Source organism: Oryctolagus cuniculus, chromosome 5, assembly GCF_051225735.1.
Source record: "Oryctolagus cuniculus isolate XC-2025 breed Fujian yellow rabbit chromosome 5, ASM5122573v1, whole genome shotgun sequence".
NCBI lineage: Eukaryota > Metazoa > Chordata > Mammalia > Lagomorpha > Leporidae > Oryctolagus > Oryctolagus cuniculus.
In genome coordinates this window covers 10626138-10645099 of record NC_142871.1, presented here as the reverse complement: position 1 = coordinate 10645099, position 18962 = coordinate 10626138, and the positions used below count along the sequence as shown (strand labels likewise).

The following is an 18962-nucleotide window of genomic DNA, read 5'->3' as shown; positions in this document are numbered from 1 at the left end:
AAGAATAAAAAGAATTCTTTGATGGACAGATGTTGTCCCAAATAAGTAGCAGAGTTTTGGTAACTGTTCAGAGAAGACTGCATTTCAAGCAGTAAGAATTTATTGGTAACAGAACTTTTGGTTATGTAGTGCAATATAAGCATTAAACTTTGGGCCAACATCTAGGGCCCTGTCCTGGGACACTGAGCATCTTGGGATTAGAGCCCCCACCTGCCACCTCACGAGCCCTATCCATGTCTAGTCTAGACCTGTGTGCAAAATTCTTGAGAAAATGTGCTCAATGATAGTGCTATACTAGCTGGTATAATGCTATAATAATAGCTTAGATTGCGTTATCACCAGATTAGTTGAAGAATCTGTACCCCAGTAATGTGTTCTTGTGTTATTGGTATGGAAGTAGGGTTATCAGATAAATACAAGACACCTGGTTAAACTTCAGCTTCAGGCAAACAATGAATAATTTTGTAGTAAAAATTTGTTCCATATATTGCATGGAATACATTACATAGAACATATTACTGAATCTGGCAGTGTTGTGTGGGAGAGGAATTCACTTTGGCAATGGATAGGGGCCTTCCTCCCTGTGAGATAAGCTGCTGAAAACCCCAGGACCCCACGCCAACCCGGCACTGTTAGTTCTTAGCTCTCCTAAACTTCTGAGCTCAAGTCTTTAACTCTGTAGCACACTCATGCACCCTCTGAGTAATAGGAGTGTTTTGTACCGCCCCTCCCACCCCAGTCCTTAACTTTCCTCTGGAGCTTGGCGTAGGGTAGTGATCTCAGTCACTATCTCATGCCTGTCTGGTGCAGATTCCTGGGGCTGCAGCAGGAGGGTGTGTGGCTGAGCATTCCAGGGGTTCCACGGTGCTTCTGAACGGGAGTCTGTGAACCCGTCTCCAACAGCCTACCGCGTTCCTGGTGGGTCTGGGAAGAGGTGGGCCATAAAACAGAAGAAGCAGTGCTGAACACCCAGGGCCACAGGCTGCGTCCTGTCAGGTCCGTAGTGTGGTGTGAGAGCTAAACTTCACCTCTTCCCTGCGCTGAGCCTCCATCTGTTATCTGTAAAATGCACTTCCACACACCCTCCGGGTTCTTACGGAAATCAGAATAAATAATAAATCGAAACATGTCACAGTATTTGGTGAATTTTGGTGTAGTTTAAGAGGCTACTAGTATTACTGTTATGCTGCAATTTGTTTCTTGGAAGTTTCATCAAGCTTTTTTTTTTTTTAAATGTGAATTTTAAACTTTAACAATGCCTTGTATTAAATTAGACATTTTTTTGGCAATTGGAACTAACTTTATAATTCTGTTAGTGTTCAAGTGAAATCAGCATCCTGATTGGTATTTATTTATTTATTCATATTTTTAAAATCAGATGTTTGCCTGAAATGCTCATGTTAGGAGATAACTATCCTTGTAATTTCTTATGATGACTTAAAAATAACAGCAAAGGGGCTGGCATTGTGCCCTATAGCCTCTGTCTGCCACGCCAGCTTCCCACATGGACCCGGGTTCTGGTCCCAGCTGCTCCTCTTCTGATCCAGCTCCCTGCTAGTGTGCCTTGGAAAGCAACAGAAGATGGCTCAAGTGCTTGGGCTTCTGCAGCCACGGGAGAGACTCTGATGAAGCTCCTGGTCCTGACTTCTGCCTGGCCCAGCCCCCGGCCGTTGTGGCCATTTGGGGAATGAATTTGCAGGTGGAAGTTCTCTGTCTCTCCCTCTCTCTCTAACTCTGCCTTTCAAATAAATAAAGTAAACCTTTAAAAAAAAATCACAAGGAAAATATGATGACAGAGCACATTGGGAGGGGAAAAGAAACCGGAGTCCTTAACAGAAGATTCGAGGGTGGCCTCCCCGCAGAGTGGCTTCAGCATTCCTCAGGACTGGTGAATTCTCACTATGTCTTGGTTTTCAGGGAATCGTTTTCACATCTGCTGTTTACATAAGCACATGTGAACTGATGTTGTCTGTGGGAAACATCAAAATAGGTGTAAAATTGATGTTTTAGTAATTGTGATTTATTATACATATGACATTAGTCATTGGTATAAACATCTTTCTCGGGCATGGTTATGAAATGCACCTAAAACTGCCTGGAAGCTTCTATTACAAGTTCCTCTCGTGTTGTGTGCAAGACTCCTGCAATCTGTGTTGCAATTCTTCAACTTATTCCCTATTCTGTAAATATCTGGAGATCATAATTATACATTTGGCATCCCTTTTACTGGAAATACAGTTCTTTATCACTGTCATTATCAGCAGTTCTTACCTTTGAATAGCCCTTTATAGCTTTCGGAATTTTTGCCTTATTATCTCATTAAATATTTATAATTACCAGAGATAAACATGATGAGCATTTTTACCCTTTGTATGTAGTACAGCTGAGGTTTACACGCATGAATTCCAACTCATTTTTCTACTGTGCCATACTGTTTCCCACACGAACCTGGCATTTCTTGAACTTTATATTTGAGTTTACATTGGCATACAGGAATTCATTTGAACTTCTGCAAATTTTCCTGCTAAAAAATTGTTTGCCTCCAAATGGTTTTAGTAGACTGTTGCAATTATATAAAATAAATTCTAAGTATAAAGGATATCATTATCACAGGAAGAAAAATCTTCATTTATTTTAGTATGATGGATGTGACTAAACCCTTTTTTAGAACTCAGTTTTTAAAAAAGATGTATTCATTTGGCAGAGTGAGGGAGACAGGAAGAAGAAAGAGATCCTCTGTCTGTTGGTTTACTCCCCAAATGACCACATTGGCTGGAGCTGGACTAGACAGAAGCCAGGAGCCCAAATTCACCCAGGTCTCCCATGTAACTAGCAGGGGTCCAAGCACTTGGGCCATCTTCTGCTGCTTTCCCAGGCACATTCACTGGAAGCTGGGTTCTAAGCGAAGTGGTGCAGCGAGGACTTGAACAGGTGCTGCAACGTGGGATGCAGTGTTTGGCTGCCGTGCCGGCGTTCAGACTGTGATGCTGCTGTCCTGCTGGTCAGAGACTGCAGGAGTGGGCTGTGGGCGCAGCGCCCTGGGCTGTTTCCACGGTGAGCTGCTGCGAATATGCTTGTGTTGTGAAAATGCTCTTTACCTCGATGGAGCCTTCTGTTTGCTCCCCTCTTCCAGTGTCTTCCCCTTTTGGAAGAGGCTGAGCAGAGGTCAGAGAGGGGGAAGGGAGTGGGTGGAAGGCTGTGCCGCCCGCGGTGCTCCGCCTGCGAGGGTGGGTCCTTTTCCACCCCCCAGGCGCGGTGCCAGTGCTGGCCGCCCAGCCGCTCTCTGCTCGGGCCCAGTGGCCTGTTTCACTGGGGAGTAGGGCGGAAGTCAGCAACTGCATTCTCTTCGATCTTCCCTGGACTAAAATAGTAACTCCGAGGTATATTTATTCTGTCCACAAAAGAGGAAGAGGTGACCTCCCTGTCTGTTCAGGCAGAGGTCAGCCCCTCGGGGCAGGTGGCCGCGTCCCTGGCAGGCTCTGACCAGACAGTGTGCCCCACAGTGTTCAGCAGAGCAACTGAGAGGGGCAGGCCTGGAGAAGGAAGGATTCCTGCATGTTTTCCCCTTCAGTGGTGCTTTTGCCTCCGGGGACCTACGTGGTGCTCCTGGGCTGGCACCTTCCACCCACGGGCCGTGGACGTGCAGAAGACATCACGTGAAGGCCGAGGGTGCTGCTGCGGTTGACACGTGGGGATGCACTGTAGTGATCCGTGCAAGGCACCGCTGCCATCCACATGTAGTCGCTCCCGTAGTGAACTGTGCATCCACAGCTCACCAAGAAGCTTCATAGCGGTTGTTGATCCTTGAAATAAAGTCCAGCCACATAACCAGTATGTTGTTGGAGAGCATTCCCAATTTCTGAGTGCTGGCGTTCTGATCTGGAAAGCATAGCGGTACTCATTGGCTAGTGCTTTTTTGAAGGTTGGCAGAGCCACTGTATGAGCCTGGTGCATCAGTGCTTACTGAAGTCACTCTCACGGTGAACTGACGTCAGCATTGCTGTCTCAGAGAGCAGGTGCAGGAGAGAGTTGCTCCCACCAGGTGACTCAAGACATTGTTGTTTTCTTTCTTTTTTTATTTATTTGAAAGGCAGAGTTACAAAGAGAGAGGGAGAGACAGAGAGAGATCTTCCATCTATTGGTTTACTCCCCAAATGACCACAATGGCCAGGGCTGTACCAGGCCAAAGCCAGGAACCTGGAGCTTCTTCTGGGTCTTCCATGTGGGAGCTGGGACCTAATTACTTGGGCCTTCTTCCACTGCTTTCCCAGATGCGTTAGCAGGGAGCTGGATTGGAAGTGGAGCAGGTCGGATTCTAACCAATGCTTATATGTATTGCCAGCATCGCAGGTGGTAGCTTAATGCACTGTACCACACACTGGCCCAGCCCAAGGCATTTTTGTGTTACTGATATCTGTACTTACATTTTTATATTTGAAGACCTCTCCTTTAACCTGTAGTTTCTAAAAGCCTTAAAACATCCCATGTGTTAAATGTGTGGTTAAATGAAGCTGACACTTATACACGGGTCTGCTTCACAGTGGCAGGCAGAAAACAACGCGTGCACCCCCTGTGCTGCTGTCACGTGCAGAGTGGGTCCCTGGTTCTTGAGGCGTCTTCATCCCTCATGATGTATTTGTGGTTGTGCTGAGTTTGTCCATGAGAAATGCTTTTTAAAACTTGGAAATGCTGTCCTAGAATTGTTAAACCATAGATGGAGTATTTTAATTTGGTCTTCATGGGAGTATTTATTTGATGGCTCTGTCAGCCCATTGTATGCTACAGGAAGGGGCAGGAAACAGACCTGCCTTCATGTTGCTTTATAATTCAGTGGGAGAGATGCCAATGATAAAATGTGACATTAGAGATGATCATAGGCTTATATTTAAAAAAGTGTTAGTCTTTTCATCAAAGAAGGCGTGTCATGTCTCCTGACTTCTGTGGTGAGGCCTGAGGACAGGCAGCTGGACACAGAGTGGGAAGAGGACGCAGGCAGAGGGAGCAGCTGAGACCAGAAACATGAAGGCCGTGCTGTATTCCAGGACTTGTGAGCAAAGCAGAGGCCCTGGGGAAGGAAACAGGAGGCTGGGAGGTGGTGTGAGTAAAGGTGGGGCCCACCGCAGAGGGGCTTTGGGGCCTTGATCCTGAGAGCAGGGAAGCACTTGATGAGAGTTCATTTTTATCTGGAAGCAACCTGAGCACCCTGTAGTTTTGGAAAGACCTTCTGATGCTGGTGCGGTGAGTGGATCAGGCAGAGGTCCTCCGGCGTGTGCAGGAGAGAGCATCAGGTGAATGCCGCATCTCCAGTGTGTAATGTGCAACCCAGGCAGTGCTATGGATGGCATAGCCACGTGAGAAATGGCAGAGTTGGGAGTTGAGATTAGGCTGTGACAGTGGACTTGGAGAAGGGCAGCAGCCACAGCTCTTAGCAGATCCTCAAGCCTTAGCTGGGTGTCTGCAAGGATGCAGGCGTGGAGGTGTCAGAACAGACTGGCTGGCTGGCTTGGCGTATCTGAGTGGAGAAGGACACACAGCAGAGCAGCAGGTGCATTTTCGATGTGGTTTTGACTTCTTTCACAAAGGAATCAGCCACGCAACGGAGTGACAGTGGCAGCTCAGGTGAGCAGCATGATGGCCCCTCCTTTGATCCTACCTTGGACCAGTCCAAATCTGAGACATGAGGGCCTGTCTTCCATGATGCTTTCCATGGAAATGCCTCCAACTTGGTACGCTAAATATATACCAAAAATCACTAACCCTGCCTTGTAAATTATATGTTTGCTAAGTGTTTAGCAAGTGCAATCATTCTGCAGCCCCTAAAATGTTCAGTGAAGCCATTTTGCTCCTCCTGTGAACGCATTAGAAACAGAGATCTAAGTGATAAAAGACCATAATTTTACTTGATTTTGTGAAGTGTAATTTTTTTACATAAAGGCTCAAAGGAATACTGAGACCAAGTAAGGAGATTAAATATTAATTTCATTTCAAAGATTTTGGAATTTTAAAACATAAATTGTAATATAAAAGCTAAATATATGTATATGTGAGTCCTGAGAAAAATGATAGTTACCTTAAATTTAGAAAAGTATTTAGAATAGTTGGATGTTGAATGTGGCTTTGCGTGGGGAGCACTTTGTGCTGGTGTTAGAATAATTCTCTGGGGTTGTGTTAGGGGCAAGCTTTGGAAAAGTACATGCTTTTGTTCTACATTGCTTGCAAATGATGTTAATTTTCAGCAATGGGTATTAGAATCTAATCGGCCTCAGAATGGGAAAACAGTATCTATATAACAATAAAGTCTGTTCCTACCTGGTCTTGTGTGTATTTTTAAAATTTGTGGCATTTCTGATGCCAAAGGTTTATTTTTTAGCTAAAGTAACAGTACTTACTCGATTGCCGAGAAAAATAGTTGAGTTCAGCTTTAATTAAAAGTGGAAGTCCCGGGATAGGAGCATAAGGACACAGACCTGGTACCAGCTGTGCCCACAGGCCTGGGGTCGGTACCCTGGAAGGGAGCAGTGGCAGTTCTTCCCCTTCCTGGCACATCCTGACGCCCTACATTTTATGAGCACATGAATTTAATATTGTGCATTTTAAGTTTATAAACTCACAAAATGACTTCAGCTCTTCTAAAGACACATTTTAAATACAGGCCTGTGTTTCCAGCCTTCGCCCATATTCTTGGTCCTCTGCTGCCTCTCAGCTCCCAGGACGCAAAGCCCTGGAGGGCTGTTTCGCACTCCGAGCTTGAGCCTTCTGTCCTGTGCTCTGGAAGTCTGCGGCACAGCCACGTTGTTGCTCCACTTATAAAGCCCCCTCTCTTCCTCTGTCTCCCCCCGGCTTTCCTTCTGTTCACTGCTCTCCTTTTTCTTACCCTCCCCCACACCCTTCTCCATTCAAAGATCCAGACACAGCAGCGTTCCCCCTAGGACTCAATGGACAGTTAGAGGCTTCTGGTCTTGTTATAGTTATTTAAAGCACATTTTGGCTCAGTAAAGCTTCTTACTTCAGGGATGTGATGTAAGACCATTTGGAGCCATCTCTGGGATCTACTACCATTGATAATGCAGTTTATAGGATCCATGCATTAACAATGCTATTTACAAGAGCCAGGACTGTGGCACAGCAGGTTTACCCACCATTTGCAGTGCCGGCATCCCATATGGGCACCAGTTCAAGTCCCAGCAACTCCGCTTCTGATCCAGCTCCCTGCTGATGGCCTGGGAAAGCAGTGGAGGGTGACCCAGGTGGTTGGTCCCCTGCACCCACATAGGAGACCTGGAAGAAGCTTCTGGCTCCTGGCTTCGGATCAGCACAGCTGCGGTCGTTGTGGCCATTTGGGGAGTGAACCAGCAGATGGAAGATTTTTTTCTCCCCCTCCGTATCTCCCTGTAATTCTGACTTTCAAAAATAATAAATAAATCTTAGGAAAAATGTTATTTATGTCTGAACCTCAGTATGCTGGAAGTTATTTTATTAGGACGCTGGTGATGAGCGTTCTACAGGGTGAGGTGGCTGATACCCCCCCTCCATTACCCATCCTCCCTGCCCCCACAGGCAGGAAACGGTATTCCAAAGAAAGAAACCACATTAGAGGCACTGAGCATAAGCCCAAAATTCTATAACTTCACGAAGTGGCACTGAAGTACTGGGATGTCATCAGAAAGGAGTGGTGATTTCCGTTCTAATTAGGAACTCATCTTTGGCTAGGCCTAGGAGAACGTTCTTAGAACCAACCTAGTTTCCAGGAAATGCAGTTTTTCTTTTTCAGCTGTCAGTCATTAGGAAGCCTCTTTACAGTTTTCACATTGAAATGACCTTCAAAATGTGTGATCAGGAGGAAGAGCGTTTCCTTCTCCAGGTCCTGAGCCGCGCATCGCACCAGCGAAGGCCGCAGAGGAAGCCGGGCGGTGGTCTGTCCCAGCTGCGGCTTCCACGCTGAGTAGTTTTACTTCCGAATGGAAACTTGACTCCTAAGAAAGTCAGTGTGGCAGATTCTGGGGTCTTTTTTCATGTGGGAACAATCGTAAGTTTCTCTTCCTCGATGAATGTGGTGCATGTTAGGCACGTGTGTGTATGAACTTACACACAGACACCGGGTCTGTCGGGGTCACAGAAGTGATCCCACCCTTTGATTTGTAAATACTTCTGGGAATCTCTTGTAAGGAAAGAGGCAGAATGTTGGGGACGGCACAGTCCTGTGCACGAAGACATTTCTTGGCGTCTTAGACTGGTGATAATTCCCTGAAGAACTCAGGAAAAGGACTTTAGTGAATGTTTATATGGCTGAAGAGAACTGTGATGAAAACCTTTAGGAAGTTGGAAAAATGTGTATTACATTAAAGTTGAGGTAGTTTCTCCCAGATTTCTAAAGTTTCTGTATTTACACTTATACTACATTTGTAACGAAGAGAAAGAATCCCAAAATATTTTCTGCTTGTTAATTGCTTAATACAGGCTGGCTGTGGCATAGTAGGTTAAGCATCCCATATGGGTGCCGGTTGAGTCCCGGCTTGCTCCACTTCTGATCCAGCTCCATGCTGATGGCCTGGGAAAGCAGTAGAAAATGGCCCAAATGCTTGGGCCCCTGCACCCATGTCGGAGACCTGGAAGAAGCTCTTGGTACCTGGCTTTGGATCAGTGTAGCTCTGGTTGTTGTGGCTATTTGGGGAGTGAACCAGCAGATGGAAGACCTCTCTCTCTCTGTCTCTCCCTCTTTCTGTCTGTAACTATGCCTCTCAAGTAAATAAATAAATCTTTTTTTAAAAATTGCTTAATAAATACTGCCAGACTGGAGTCAGTGCTTCTAGGTGCCCTAAAGTTTTAGCTTTCTGTGGACACATGAATGGTTTCTGTACATTCTAGTAGTGTTTTGTTAATTTGGAATGAGCCATTTAGCTTTGGTTATATATTTGGTAAAATATGCCAGATTATAGAGAGGAGCCCTAGAATGTAAAGTATAAAGGTTTTCAAAAAGTAAAGAAATATGGGGCAGGCGTTGTGGTGCGGTGGGTTAACCCGCCCACTCGGAGTCCCTGCATATCGGAGCTGGAGTCCTGGCTGCTTGGCTGCTGATCCAACTAACTGCTGAGATGCCTGGGGAGGCAGTGGAAGATGGCCCAAGAGACTGCGTCCCTGCCACCCATCTGTGATGGTTACTTCTTTGCTCACTTTTGTCTGATTTTGAGTTTTGCTTGTAGTGATAAATTGGGCTTAGTGCCGCCCCAACCCCCAGCTTCGTGGTAAAGCCCTTGCTGGCACCTCTCTATGGTGCAGTTGAGTGGCTGAGGAATTTGGCCACTGTCTGTGAATCTAGGAGCATAATCTGGTTCATAGTCCACTTAGGAGATTTAAAAAATCTGTTCTGTCATCCTGATCTATTCAGATGATCACAGAATTCTCTGCCAGAGAGCACCTGATCACTGTGATAACTTACATTTCTGCAGTGTTGTTCTTGGAAGGGTTTTGAGCAAATGTGTGACTGTGTCAGGTGGGGGATGGACATGGCCTCTGCACCATTGCCTTCTCCAAGATGCCAGCGTGTGTCTCCCTCCACTGGGCACTCTACCAGTGACCTGCCTCAGGTCCCAGGTGTGGGAACGGGTGGCGCTGGGAGCTGATGGTTGCAGTGACCCTTGCACGCACGTTCCTGAGCAGTCTTAGTCTTGTATGCCGCCTCCCATGTTATCACACCTGGGCTTCCTCTGTTGTGTTTTCAAGAATGTAGTTTTCCAGGCCAGTGATGTGGTGTAGCAGGTTAAGCTGCCTTCTACAGTGCCAGCATCCCAAGTGGGTGCTGGTTAGAGTCCTGGCTGCTCCACTTCCAGTCCAGCTCCCTGCTTACGTGTCTGGGAAAGCATTAGAAGATGGCCCAAATGCCTGGGCCCCTGCACGCACATGGGAGACCTGGAACAAGCTCTTGGCTCCTGATTGGCCTAGTTCTGGCTGTTGCTGCCATTTGGGGAGTGAACCAGCAGATGGCTGATCTCTCTCTGTCTCTCCTTCTCTGTCTCTCTCTAACTCAGCTTTTTGAATAAATAAATCTTCTTAAAAAAAGAATATAGTTTGCTTATAGCCCACGGAGAAGAGTACTCATGAAATAAGGCTTATTTGGGTTTTAGGCTGACCTTTTTTTGTATCATCAGATTACTGACTTATCCGTGAATCCCGGTCGCTGCTCTCCACATGGCCTTGAAGATTTTCTTTGTGCCAGGTTAGGAAGAGAGAGGCCCTGCCCATCCCTAACTTCAAGGGCATGGGCAGGGGCGGTGGACATTCATAGTTATTTATAGGAAACTACAATCGTTGGTGGGAAATTATGCAGAGGTTCGTTATAAAACATAGCCATTCTGTTTTGACTGAAATGGAGGGCATGGTAAGGGAGTGAGGCTCTCGGGAAGGAATGGGTCAGATAGTGGCGGAGGGATCAAGCACTTTTGAGCAGAGCAGAGGCCTGTGTGGGGCTCTTGGGTGTTAGGAACTCTTGCAATATCATAGTGACCTGTAGCGAGACAGCTCAGGGCTGGGAGGCCAGCGAGGAAGCAGGGACAGCAGCTCCAAAATTGGCCCTCACCTGGTTGCCAGCACTGAATATGGACAGTACCTTTCTCTCAGGTGGGAGGGCTTAGAGAGAACACGGGTTCTGTCGAGTGGTGCCATTCAACAAGTGTTTGCTGTATGTTACCAGGTTGGTGTAGAAGCTTTAAGTCAGCACCGCCTAATCTCATAAACTTTGTAGCTGTTAATAGTGGAGTACAAAGCGCATCACTTCAGACAGTTCATTGGTGTTTAATAGCTAGTGACAGTGATGTTAGCTAACGTACTTTTCTCTAAGTGTTTTACGTGGGTTAATTTATTTAGCCTCTCATGACATCCCATGATGTAGTTACCTCTTCCTGTTACCCCTCTTTTTGGGGGTGGAGAACAAGGCACAGGTAGGTTAAGTACCTCTCAGCTTCATCCCAGGGGGTCGGAATTTGAGCAGAGGCCACAGCCTGTGCTTCTGGTCCACCTCTTGAGCAGACTGCCTTGTAATACAGCATCCTGTATTCCACGGGTCTGCAGGAGAGGGCTGGTTCTGCTCTTGGGTGATTTATCAAGCATTCCTTCAGTAATTCTTACTCCCTTTCACATAAGAGTGCTAGAGAAGCCTGGACTATAAAGAGAACTTCTGGAATTAAATGGGAGGTAGAGTGAACCAATAGGCACCTAAAGTAACCATCTGCCTGTTGCCGACTCACTGGTTTTAACTCCAGGATTTCTGTTTGTGTTCTTCTCCCTCCATCTTTAGTTAACTTTGAACAGTGCCAGGTTATTCTTTAGTGATTAGTATAGATTCAGCACTTCTAATTTTGTTACCATTCATGTGGTTCAGCCTCATTGCTTGTAAACATAACCGTTCTAATGCAGCACATTATTCTGTCAATTTAAGCAAAGCCACTTGTGTCAGTTTATCTAAATTGAAATTGCGCATGTGCAAAACCAGAAAAATCTTTGCTCAGAGTCTTACTTTTTTCACTATAAGGAAATAGATACAACCTCTTTTGTTTTTAGCTATGAAATTGCTACTTCACCATTTTTAGTTTTGTAGGAGATCTGTCAATTGTGATCAGTAACAACATTGTCATAGGAAATGTATTGGTTTAATTTTTAATAAAGGAAAGGAGGGGAGAACCATTGTGGTTACACCTGATACATAAAAGGTGAAGAAAATTCTAAGGCCAGGATACCACTTGGGGTTTCAACTTTTTTCTTCCAATGATGTATATTTTGATGTTTCTGATTTTACTTTAGGGAAAGGTGTATATTAGGAAAGTGAATAGTGAAACCATTTTCCACTTCTTTCCTTTTGTTCCACTTTTACCTTTTGTTTTTAGTGCAAGTACTGCCTTAATATCGTAAGGATTTATGTTTTCATGTCACTACAGCATGCTTATATTATTGATACTTAAAGAATTGGGAAAATGAATATTTATTAGATAATTAAATTTACATTTGAGCATTTTGAAGCTTCTTTGAGCTTTAATTAATTGTCCAAAAAAAAAATTGTAGCTCTATTACAAATTCACTTCTATATAAATTTACACCTTTAGTCAGTAGTTGAACCAAAAGCAAATTATGTAGTGGTTGTGATTTTTTTTCTTCTCAAAGATTTATTTCTTTATTTGAAAGGTAGAGTAACAGAAAAAGGAGAGCCAAAGAGCAAAGGGAGAGATCTTCCATCTGCTGCGTCACCCCCCCCCCCCCCCCCCAAATCATTGCAATAGCAACCTGGGCTGGACCAGGTTGAAGCTGAGAGCCAGAAATTCCATCTGGATCGTTTGACCTTGGTGGCAGGGGCCCATGCACTTGGGCCATCATCTGCTGCCTTTCCAGGTGCCTTAGCAGGGAGCTGAATCAGAAGCACAATAGAGGCAGGACTGGAACTAGCACCCCGATGCCACACAATGCCTGCCCCTGTAGTGGTTGTGTTTGATTAGGTAGGGTGAAATGAGTGGAAAAATTGAAAAGAAAGCTCAATAGGTATGAATTGTTGCGTTTTTCTATGCTATGGGAAGTCTGTGATGAAGTATAAAATGGCAATACAGTCTTTGAGAAGAGAATCCTTTGTCACCTGAAGGTACTTGTTTTTATAAACACACCCCATCACAGTTGGCATTGTGGCCCACAGTTTGATTATTGATGTCTGTTACTCATTTTCATGTCTGGTTAATGTGGATATTGTTGGAAGATCTACAGATGAATTTACATATGTTAAGTACCATAGAATTTCTTCTTGTTGTCTACTACCTTACTTTGGTTGATACTTGTGTGGCATTGTTCAAAAATTAGTTATTTCTCAGAATTTATGAAAGTAACCCACAGATCTAGGAAACATAGTATATTCTCAGTTGAGATAGAAATCTATTCCTAGACTTACTTTCACTGGAACATCAAACACAAAGTCTTGAGAGCAACCAGAGACAAAGAGTATAGTTCACATATGAAGAAACAGAATGACAGCAGACTTCTACAGCACTGTGGAATCTACAGAAAGCAGAAACATGACTCAAAGTAGGGATTAGCAGAATTACTTCAATACTAATTTTATCGTAAAGAGTTGTGGTGTAGAGATAAAGACCTTCAAAAGAACTGTAGGATATAATTAATGAGCCAGGAAAATTATCCCAAAAGTAAAGGCAGAGGTGCAAGATGGAATAGTAAACAGACTGCTACACATAGAAGTAAAACAAAACAAAACAGAAGACATACAACTATGATTGTGTTTAATTTGAGGAATTTAAAGCAAAACAACCGACTTGTTACTCAGTAAGAGAATGTAAGCTAGAAGGAAGGAAATTATAACTAAATTCCTTCTTCTGTCCAGTAGAAAAAGTTTTATTTGTTTAAATTTGTATGGTGAGATTTCAAGGAAAACCACTCAAAGAATTAAAAAATTGGAAAAATTGCAAAATAGGAACCAAGGTGGGGGGAGACAAATCTGAGGTCGAATCCTATTAGTCTGATAGTAATCTTACAGAAACAAAGTATTCCCAGCTAGAGCATCAGAGCGCTTCTACTTTTTTTAAGCACCATCAGATCTATTCCTAATTACGAAAATCTATAAACATTAATAATGCAATCAAGTTTTAAAACTTGGGCAGCTTAAACAACCTCTCAGCGTGGTTAAGTATTGATTAGGTTACTTTTGCTTTATATCCACGCTCATTCCAAATTACTGGAGCAAAGCTGCTGAGACAGTGCCGTTGTGTATGGCTTTTTGTGTGTCACAGGGGTATTACTGACACTCAGGGGAAGGTTAGGTGCCCCTTCTCTGACATGGGTATTCTTTTATGCAACAGAAATGCAGGTAGCGTATGCATCATGATGGTGTTCAGTAGTAATTGTCAGTGTGGTTACTGCTTATGTTTTCTTTGGTCGAGTCTCTTTCTGTCTTTATACTTTGAAACTTTAATAATGGCTCTCATTTATCAAGCACTGCTTTGGTCTAGACATTTTGCCAGTTGTTCTGCTCATTTACTGTTGTAGTCCTCAGAGCTCTGCAGATTTAGGAGTTATTTTGCCCATTTTGCACACTAAGATGCTCCAGAAGGCTCCCCTCCCAAGGTGCCACGGCTGGCAAGGGTGGTGCCGAGTCTGGGGCTCTCTCGTGCAAGCTCTGTGTTCTTCCTCAGCAGGCTGCCTGGCAGCTCATCGAGTGTTGTTTTAAGAATAATAGCAGAAATAGTTTATGTTCATTGTTTTTTGTTATTCTGTGCATTGCCCCTCTTTCTGAGAGGCAGTGCCATGGTTAAAAAGAGCAACAGTGGGAGGCTGTATGGAGAACGTTTAGAATGCCTGGATGGGTGCTTGTAATGCAGCCAGATTACTAGAGTCAAGTAGTCCGAGAGCCTTGTCTAGCATCTCAGGTGCTGTGACTGTTGAACTGGCGGCAGGAGAATTCCCCAGGGTAGGGAAAAGTGACCCAGGAAGACTTTGGGTTGTGTAGATCCCATGTTAACTAGCTTTTTGTTACCACGCAAAACGTCTGAGGAAATCAAGATTTATTTTGCTCATATGGAGCCTGGAAGTCCACACAGCATGACGCAGCCTCGCAAAGGCCCTGGGGTAGATGGGGGAGAGCGTGAGGAGGAAGGGTCACCTGCCAAGCCAGGCTTGGCCTGATCTCAGGCTTTGTAACAACCTCTCAAGACCTCCCTTCCCAAGCCACGCCCCCAGCCACCTAAGGGCCTCCCACCTTCTCACTTTCCGGTGCTTCCCAGGAGCCACACCCTGGGGAGGAAGGCTTTAACACCAGGGCTGATACTCAAAGCGGAGAGGATGGAACCTACGCCACAGAAACACCTGAAAGCCATGTTTGATCCCCACCTATTAGAAAAAACACTGGCTGTCTTTGAGGAAGGAGCCTGCTCATCAGCCCTGGTTCTCAAAGCCGTGGGGTTCTTGGGTGGGGCAGCGGTGCTGTGTTGATCGGCTGACGTCTGTGGTTCCTCTGCTTATGCTGGGCGCTACAGTACAGGATGGCTCTCCACGGCCCCGACGGCCTGACTGCATGTGCGTGGAGCCCGTCTTGCACTCAGAAGGAGCTCCTTTCTGTGCCCCAGTGTTTCTCTTACTGCTTTCATGTAAGTGAAGGCTTAATTTTTAAAAGCTACTATTATCATAGGCCTGGTGATGTCACACACGTATGAGAAAATTAAAAATGCCATTAACATTGTTTATATCGATTGCATGTTTAAATAATATTTTGTTATCTGGAGTCAAATAATGCATGTTATCAAAATTAATTTCACCTTTTTATTCTTTCTGATATGGCTCCTGGAAAATTTTTAATTATGTGGATGACAGTTGTGCTTATGTTTCTACCGGATAGCACAGTACTAGAAAGTTCATTAATCAAATTTCTTTACCTTTGGTGGTGGTTCTTGATCTTATTTGAAAATTAGAATTACCTGAGTTCTTTAACTCTTCATACCCAGATAATACCATGGAGCAGTTACTGGAATGTCTCGAAATAGTACCCCAGACATCAGTAAATTTAACCGTATGGCTTCTTTAGGCTGCCGTAAACCAGTGACTTCCCTGCCTTGTTTTTAGCTCCCTTAGTTAACTTCATTAATTGAACAATCCTGGCTATTCTTCTCATATTCATCCTATTTGTATTACAGTTTCATCTGACTTTTAGTATATTTTTCCTTTTTTCTTTCTTTTTTTTTTTAATTATTTAAAAGAGACACAAAAAGATATCTCCTATCCACTGGTTTACTCCCCAGATAGAAACCAGGAACCCAGAACTCAATCCATGTCTCCCACGTGGGTGACAGAGACGCAGGCACTTGAGCAGGACTGGAAGCCAGGAATTCCAAGATGAGATACAGTTGTCCCAGGTTGTGGCTTCACTGCTGTACCAAATGCCCACCCCTCTGTTGGTGATTCTACAAATTAATAATTATTTTATTGCAAGGGATGAAGTATTTAAGATTTATTTATTTATTTGAAAGAGTTACAGAGAGGCAGAGGCAGGGAGAGAGAGATATCTCTCATTTGCTGCGTCTCTCCCTAAATGGCCATAATGGCTGGAGCTGGGCTGATCCGTAGCCAGGAGCTTCCTCCAGGTCTCCCACAGGGTGCAGGGGCCCAAGGACTTGGGCCATCTTCCACTGCTTTCCTAAGTGATAGCAGAGAGCTGGATCGGAAGTGGAGCAGCCAGGACTCGAACCCGTGCCCATCTGGGATGCTGGCACTGCAGGATTTACCCGCTACACCACAGCGCCAGCCCCAGGATAAAGCATTTCATTCAAGCTAAAGGTGATTCAGAGTTTCAAATGATTCTGCATACAGTAGCTTTCATGGGAAAGGACCACAGTTGAACAGGATTTGAAAGAGGCTAGTTAATTTAGCTTACAGCTGTTCCCAAGGAAGGGGTCTAGAGGTAAAGTTTGAGTTTTAAGGATCTAGAGGATTCCGTGGGGTTTTCCTTGTAATCAGCAGGTGGCGATGTCTTGATTTCCAGAGGGAATTGGTTGATGCTGAAGAACTCCCAACAAGTAGTGTGGGAACACGTAAGTGGTATGATAAAGTGGATTATAAACAGCGTTACTCAGATCGAGCATACATGGTAGCAACTGGATATGCTGGTGGGTATATGGGTGTGTTGGAGGCTGACTCAGGACTGCGTGTGTGGACAGGCTGCTAACACACAGCGGGCCTTTGTTGTCAGTGGTGGACCATAGCCAACCGTGAACTAAGAAGACAGTATTTTGAGCCAGCATTTTGGTACAGCAAGTTAAGCTGCTGCTTGTGATGCCAGCATTCCATATCAGAACTCTGCTTCAACTCCTGGCTGCTCTGCTTCTGATCCGGCTCCCTTCTGATGTTCCAGGAAGGCCAGCAGAGGATGCCCAGGTCCCTGGCCCCTAGCCACCTGTGTGGGAGACTCAGCTGAAGTTTCAGGCTGTTGAGTTCAACCTGGCCCAATTCTGGCCATTGAAACCATTTGGAGAGTGAACCTGTGGATGGAAGGTGTCTCTCTCTCTCTCTCTCTGCCTCTTTCTGCCTGTCTGCCTCCCTCCCTCCCTCTTTCTCTGTCACTCTGCCTTTTAAATAAATAAATAAATAGTTCTTTTTTTAAGAGAAGACATTATCAAAATGATATGGTGCAGTACAAAGAACAACAACACAGGGTCAGGAGACCTGAATTTTTGTTTGATTCTTTCACATAGCCATGTGACCTTAGAGAAGCCACCTGAACTATCTGACTTCCATTTTCCTTATTTATGAAATAATTTAAACTCTCTTAATATCCACCATTCCTTACAGGTCTATGATATCACTCCAAAATAACGATGAAGACAATCATTGTGTCCAAGCAATATATATAGTATGAAGCCCAAGAGATTGTGTTTTAAGTGGGGTATGATGATTTTGACTAATCGTCTTTCTAGCCTTATACTGTCTAAAGCATATAGAGCGTTGTGCAGGTACCAGGTGCCTCCAAAACTCGACTCCAGCTTAATGCACTCATCTCCCAAATGACCCCAGGAGCCAGCAACTCTATTCCCTAAGTCTTAAATTCAGTATTTTTTTAGAAAAAAATATTTATTTTATTTATTTGAAAGACAAAGTTACAGAGAGAGGTACAGCCAGAGAGAGAGAGAGAGAGATCTTCCATCCACTGGTTCACTCCCCAGTGACTGCAACGGCCAGAGCTGAGCTGATCCGGAGCCAGGAGCCAGGAGCTTCTTCTAGGTCTCCCACACAGGTGCAGGAGCTGAAGGACTTGGACCATCTTCTGCTGCTTTCCCAGGCCATAGCAGGGAGCTGTATCAGAACGGGAGCAGCCAAGACTCGAACTGGCGCCATTATGGGATGCTGGCCCTGCAGGGTAAGACTTTAACCCTCTGTAAACGGCACTAGCCCCTAAATTCAGTACTTTTCTATAGTGTGTTGACTCCCATGATGGATGGCAGAAAAGGAATTCAATATTGGAACTGTTGCACCCTGAATCGAGGCTTCAGTCGAGCATAATGGAGAAAAATCACCACTTCCATCTTCTAGTTAACACCAGGAATTTCAGTGTGTCTCACACTCAGATTGAATACGGTATTTCCAGGTTTTGGGGGTATGTGTATCAGAGGTTGAGGGTGGATGCTTACACAGACTCCTGAACATTTTTAAAATTGTATTTAAGGTATAAACATTCCATGCATTTCATATATACAAATTTAGGAACATAGTGGTTCTTCCCCCAACCCTCCCTCTGGCTGGCAGTCCCACCTGACTTTTGTTCTGCCTTCTGTACTGACTAGGTGTCAGCACCAAGGGGATTCCGTGGCAGACCTGAACAGAACAGAAGTCACAAACAAAAATCAATGAAAGGATTCAACCACAGAGGTCTGGTCAGTAATACAGGCCACCACTATGGGACTCTTACACTCAGTGCCTGGGTGCACATCACTGCCTTGACTTTTTGTGCATTACAATTGCATTACTATTACCTACAAAGCCTTGAGGCATGATGGACTGTTTGATGACATTATTGAAAACTTGAATGTCTGTTAAGGTTTTTGTTTTATTTTTTGGTGGCTCAGCATTAAATAAACTTGCTTTCTTTGGGGGACAAAAGAAAGATATGAGACTTGGTGAAGGTTAGCATTATATTTTACACTACTAAATCGAAAAGACAAAGATCTTAGATGCTGTGACTCAGGGTTGGCCAACCGTAGCTTTGCAGGCAGAGATGTTGGGAATCTGGTGATACCGTCAGCATTGTATTCTGCTATTGAATTGCTCATGAGGACATTCTGGGCAAAGTGTTTCTGTCGACTTGTTTCCATTGTGGGTGTTCTTTTTTTTTTTTTACAGATTTTATTTATTTGAAAGAGGTACAAAGAGAGGGTAGAGCCAGAGAGAGAGGTCTTCCATCTGCTGATTCACTCCCCAAAGGGCCGCAACGGCCAGAG

The 18962-nt window shown here is 44.6% G+C and overlaps 1 protein-coding gene across 21 annotated transcripts in view; it reads left to right on the top strand.

The window, feature by feature from the left end:
* Positions 1-18962, top strand: part of ARID1B (AT-rich interaction domain 1B) — a 444025-nt gene that overhangs the window by 225380 nt on the left and 199683 nt on the right. The window contains exon 1 of one of the 21 annotated variants that reach the window (XM_089333599.1): positions 7843-8026. The exons of 19 other annotated variants lie outside the window; for them this stretch is intronic. Coding sequence is in view for 1 of the 2 variants with exons in the window: in XM_089333596.1 (XP_089189722.1) it covers positions 15021-15125 (105 nt within the window). In the remaining variant the exon portion in view is untranslated. Of the gene's footprint in view, positions 1-7842; positions 8027-14817; positions 15126-18962 lie in introns of those variants that run through there. One more of the 21 variants, XM_089333596.1, reaches the window with a different exon arrangement.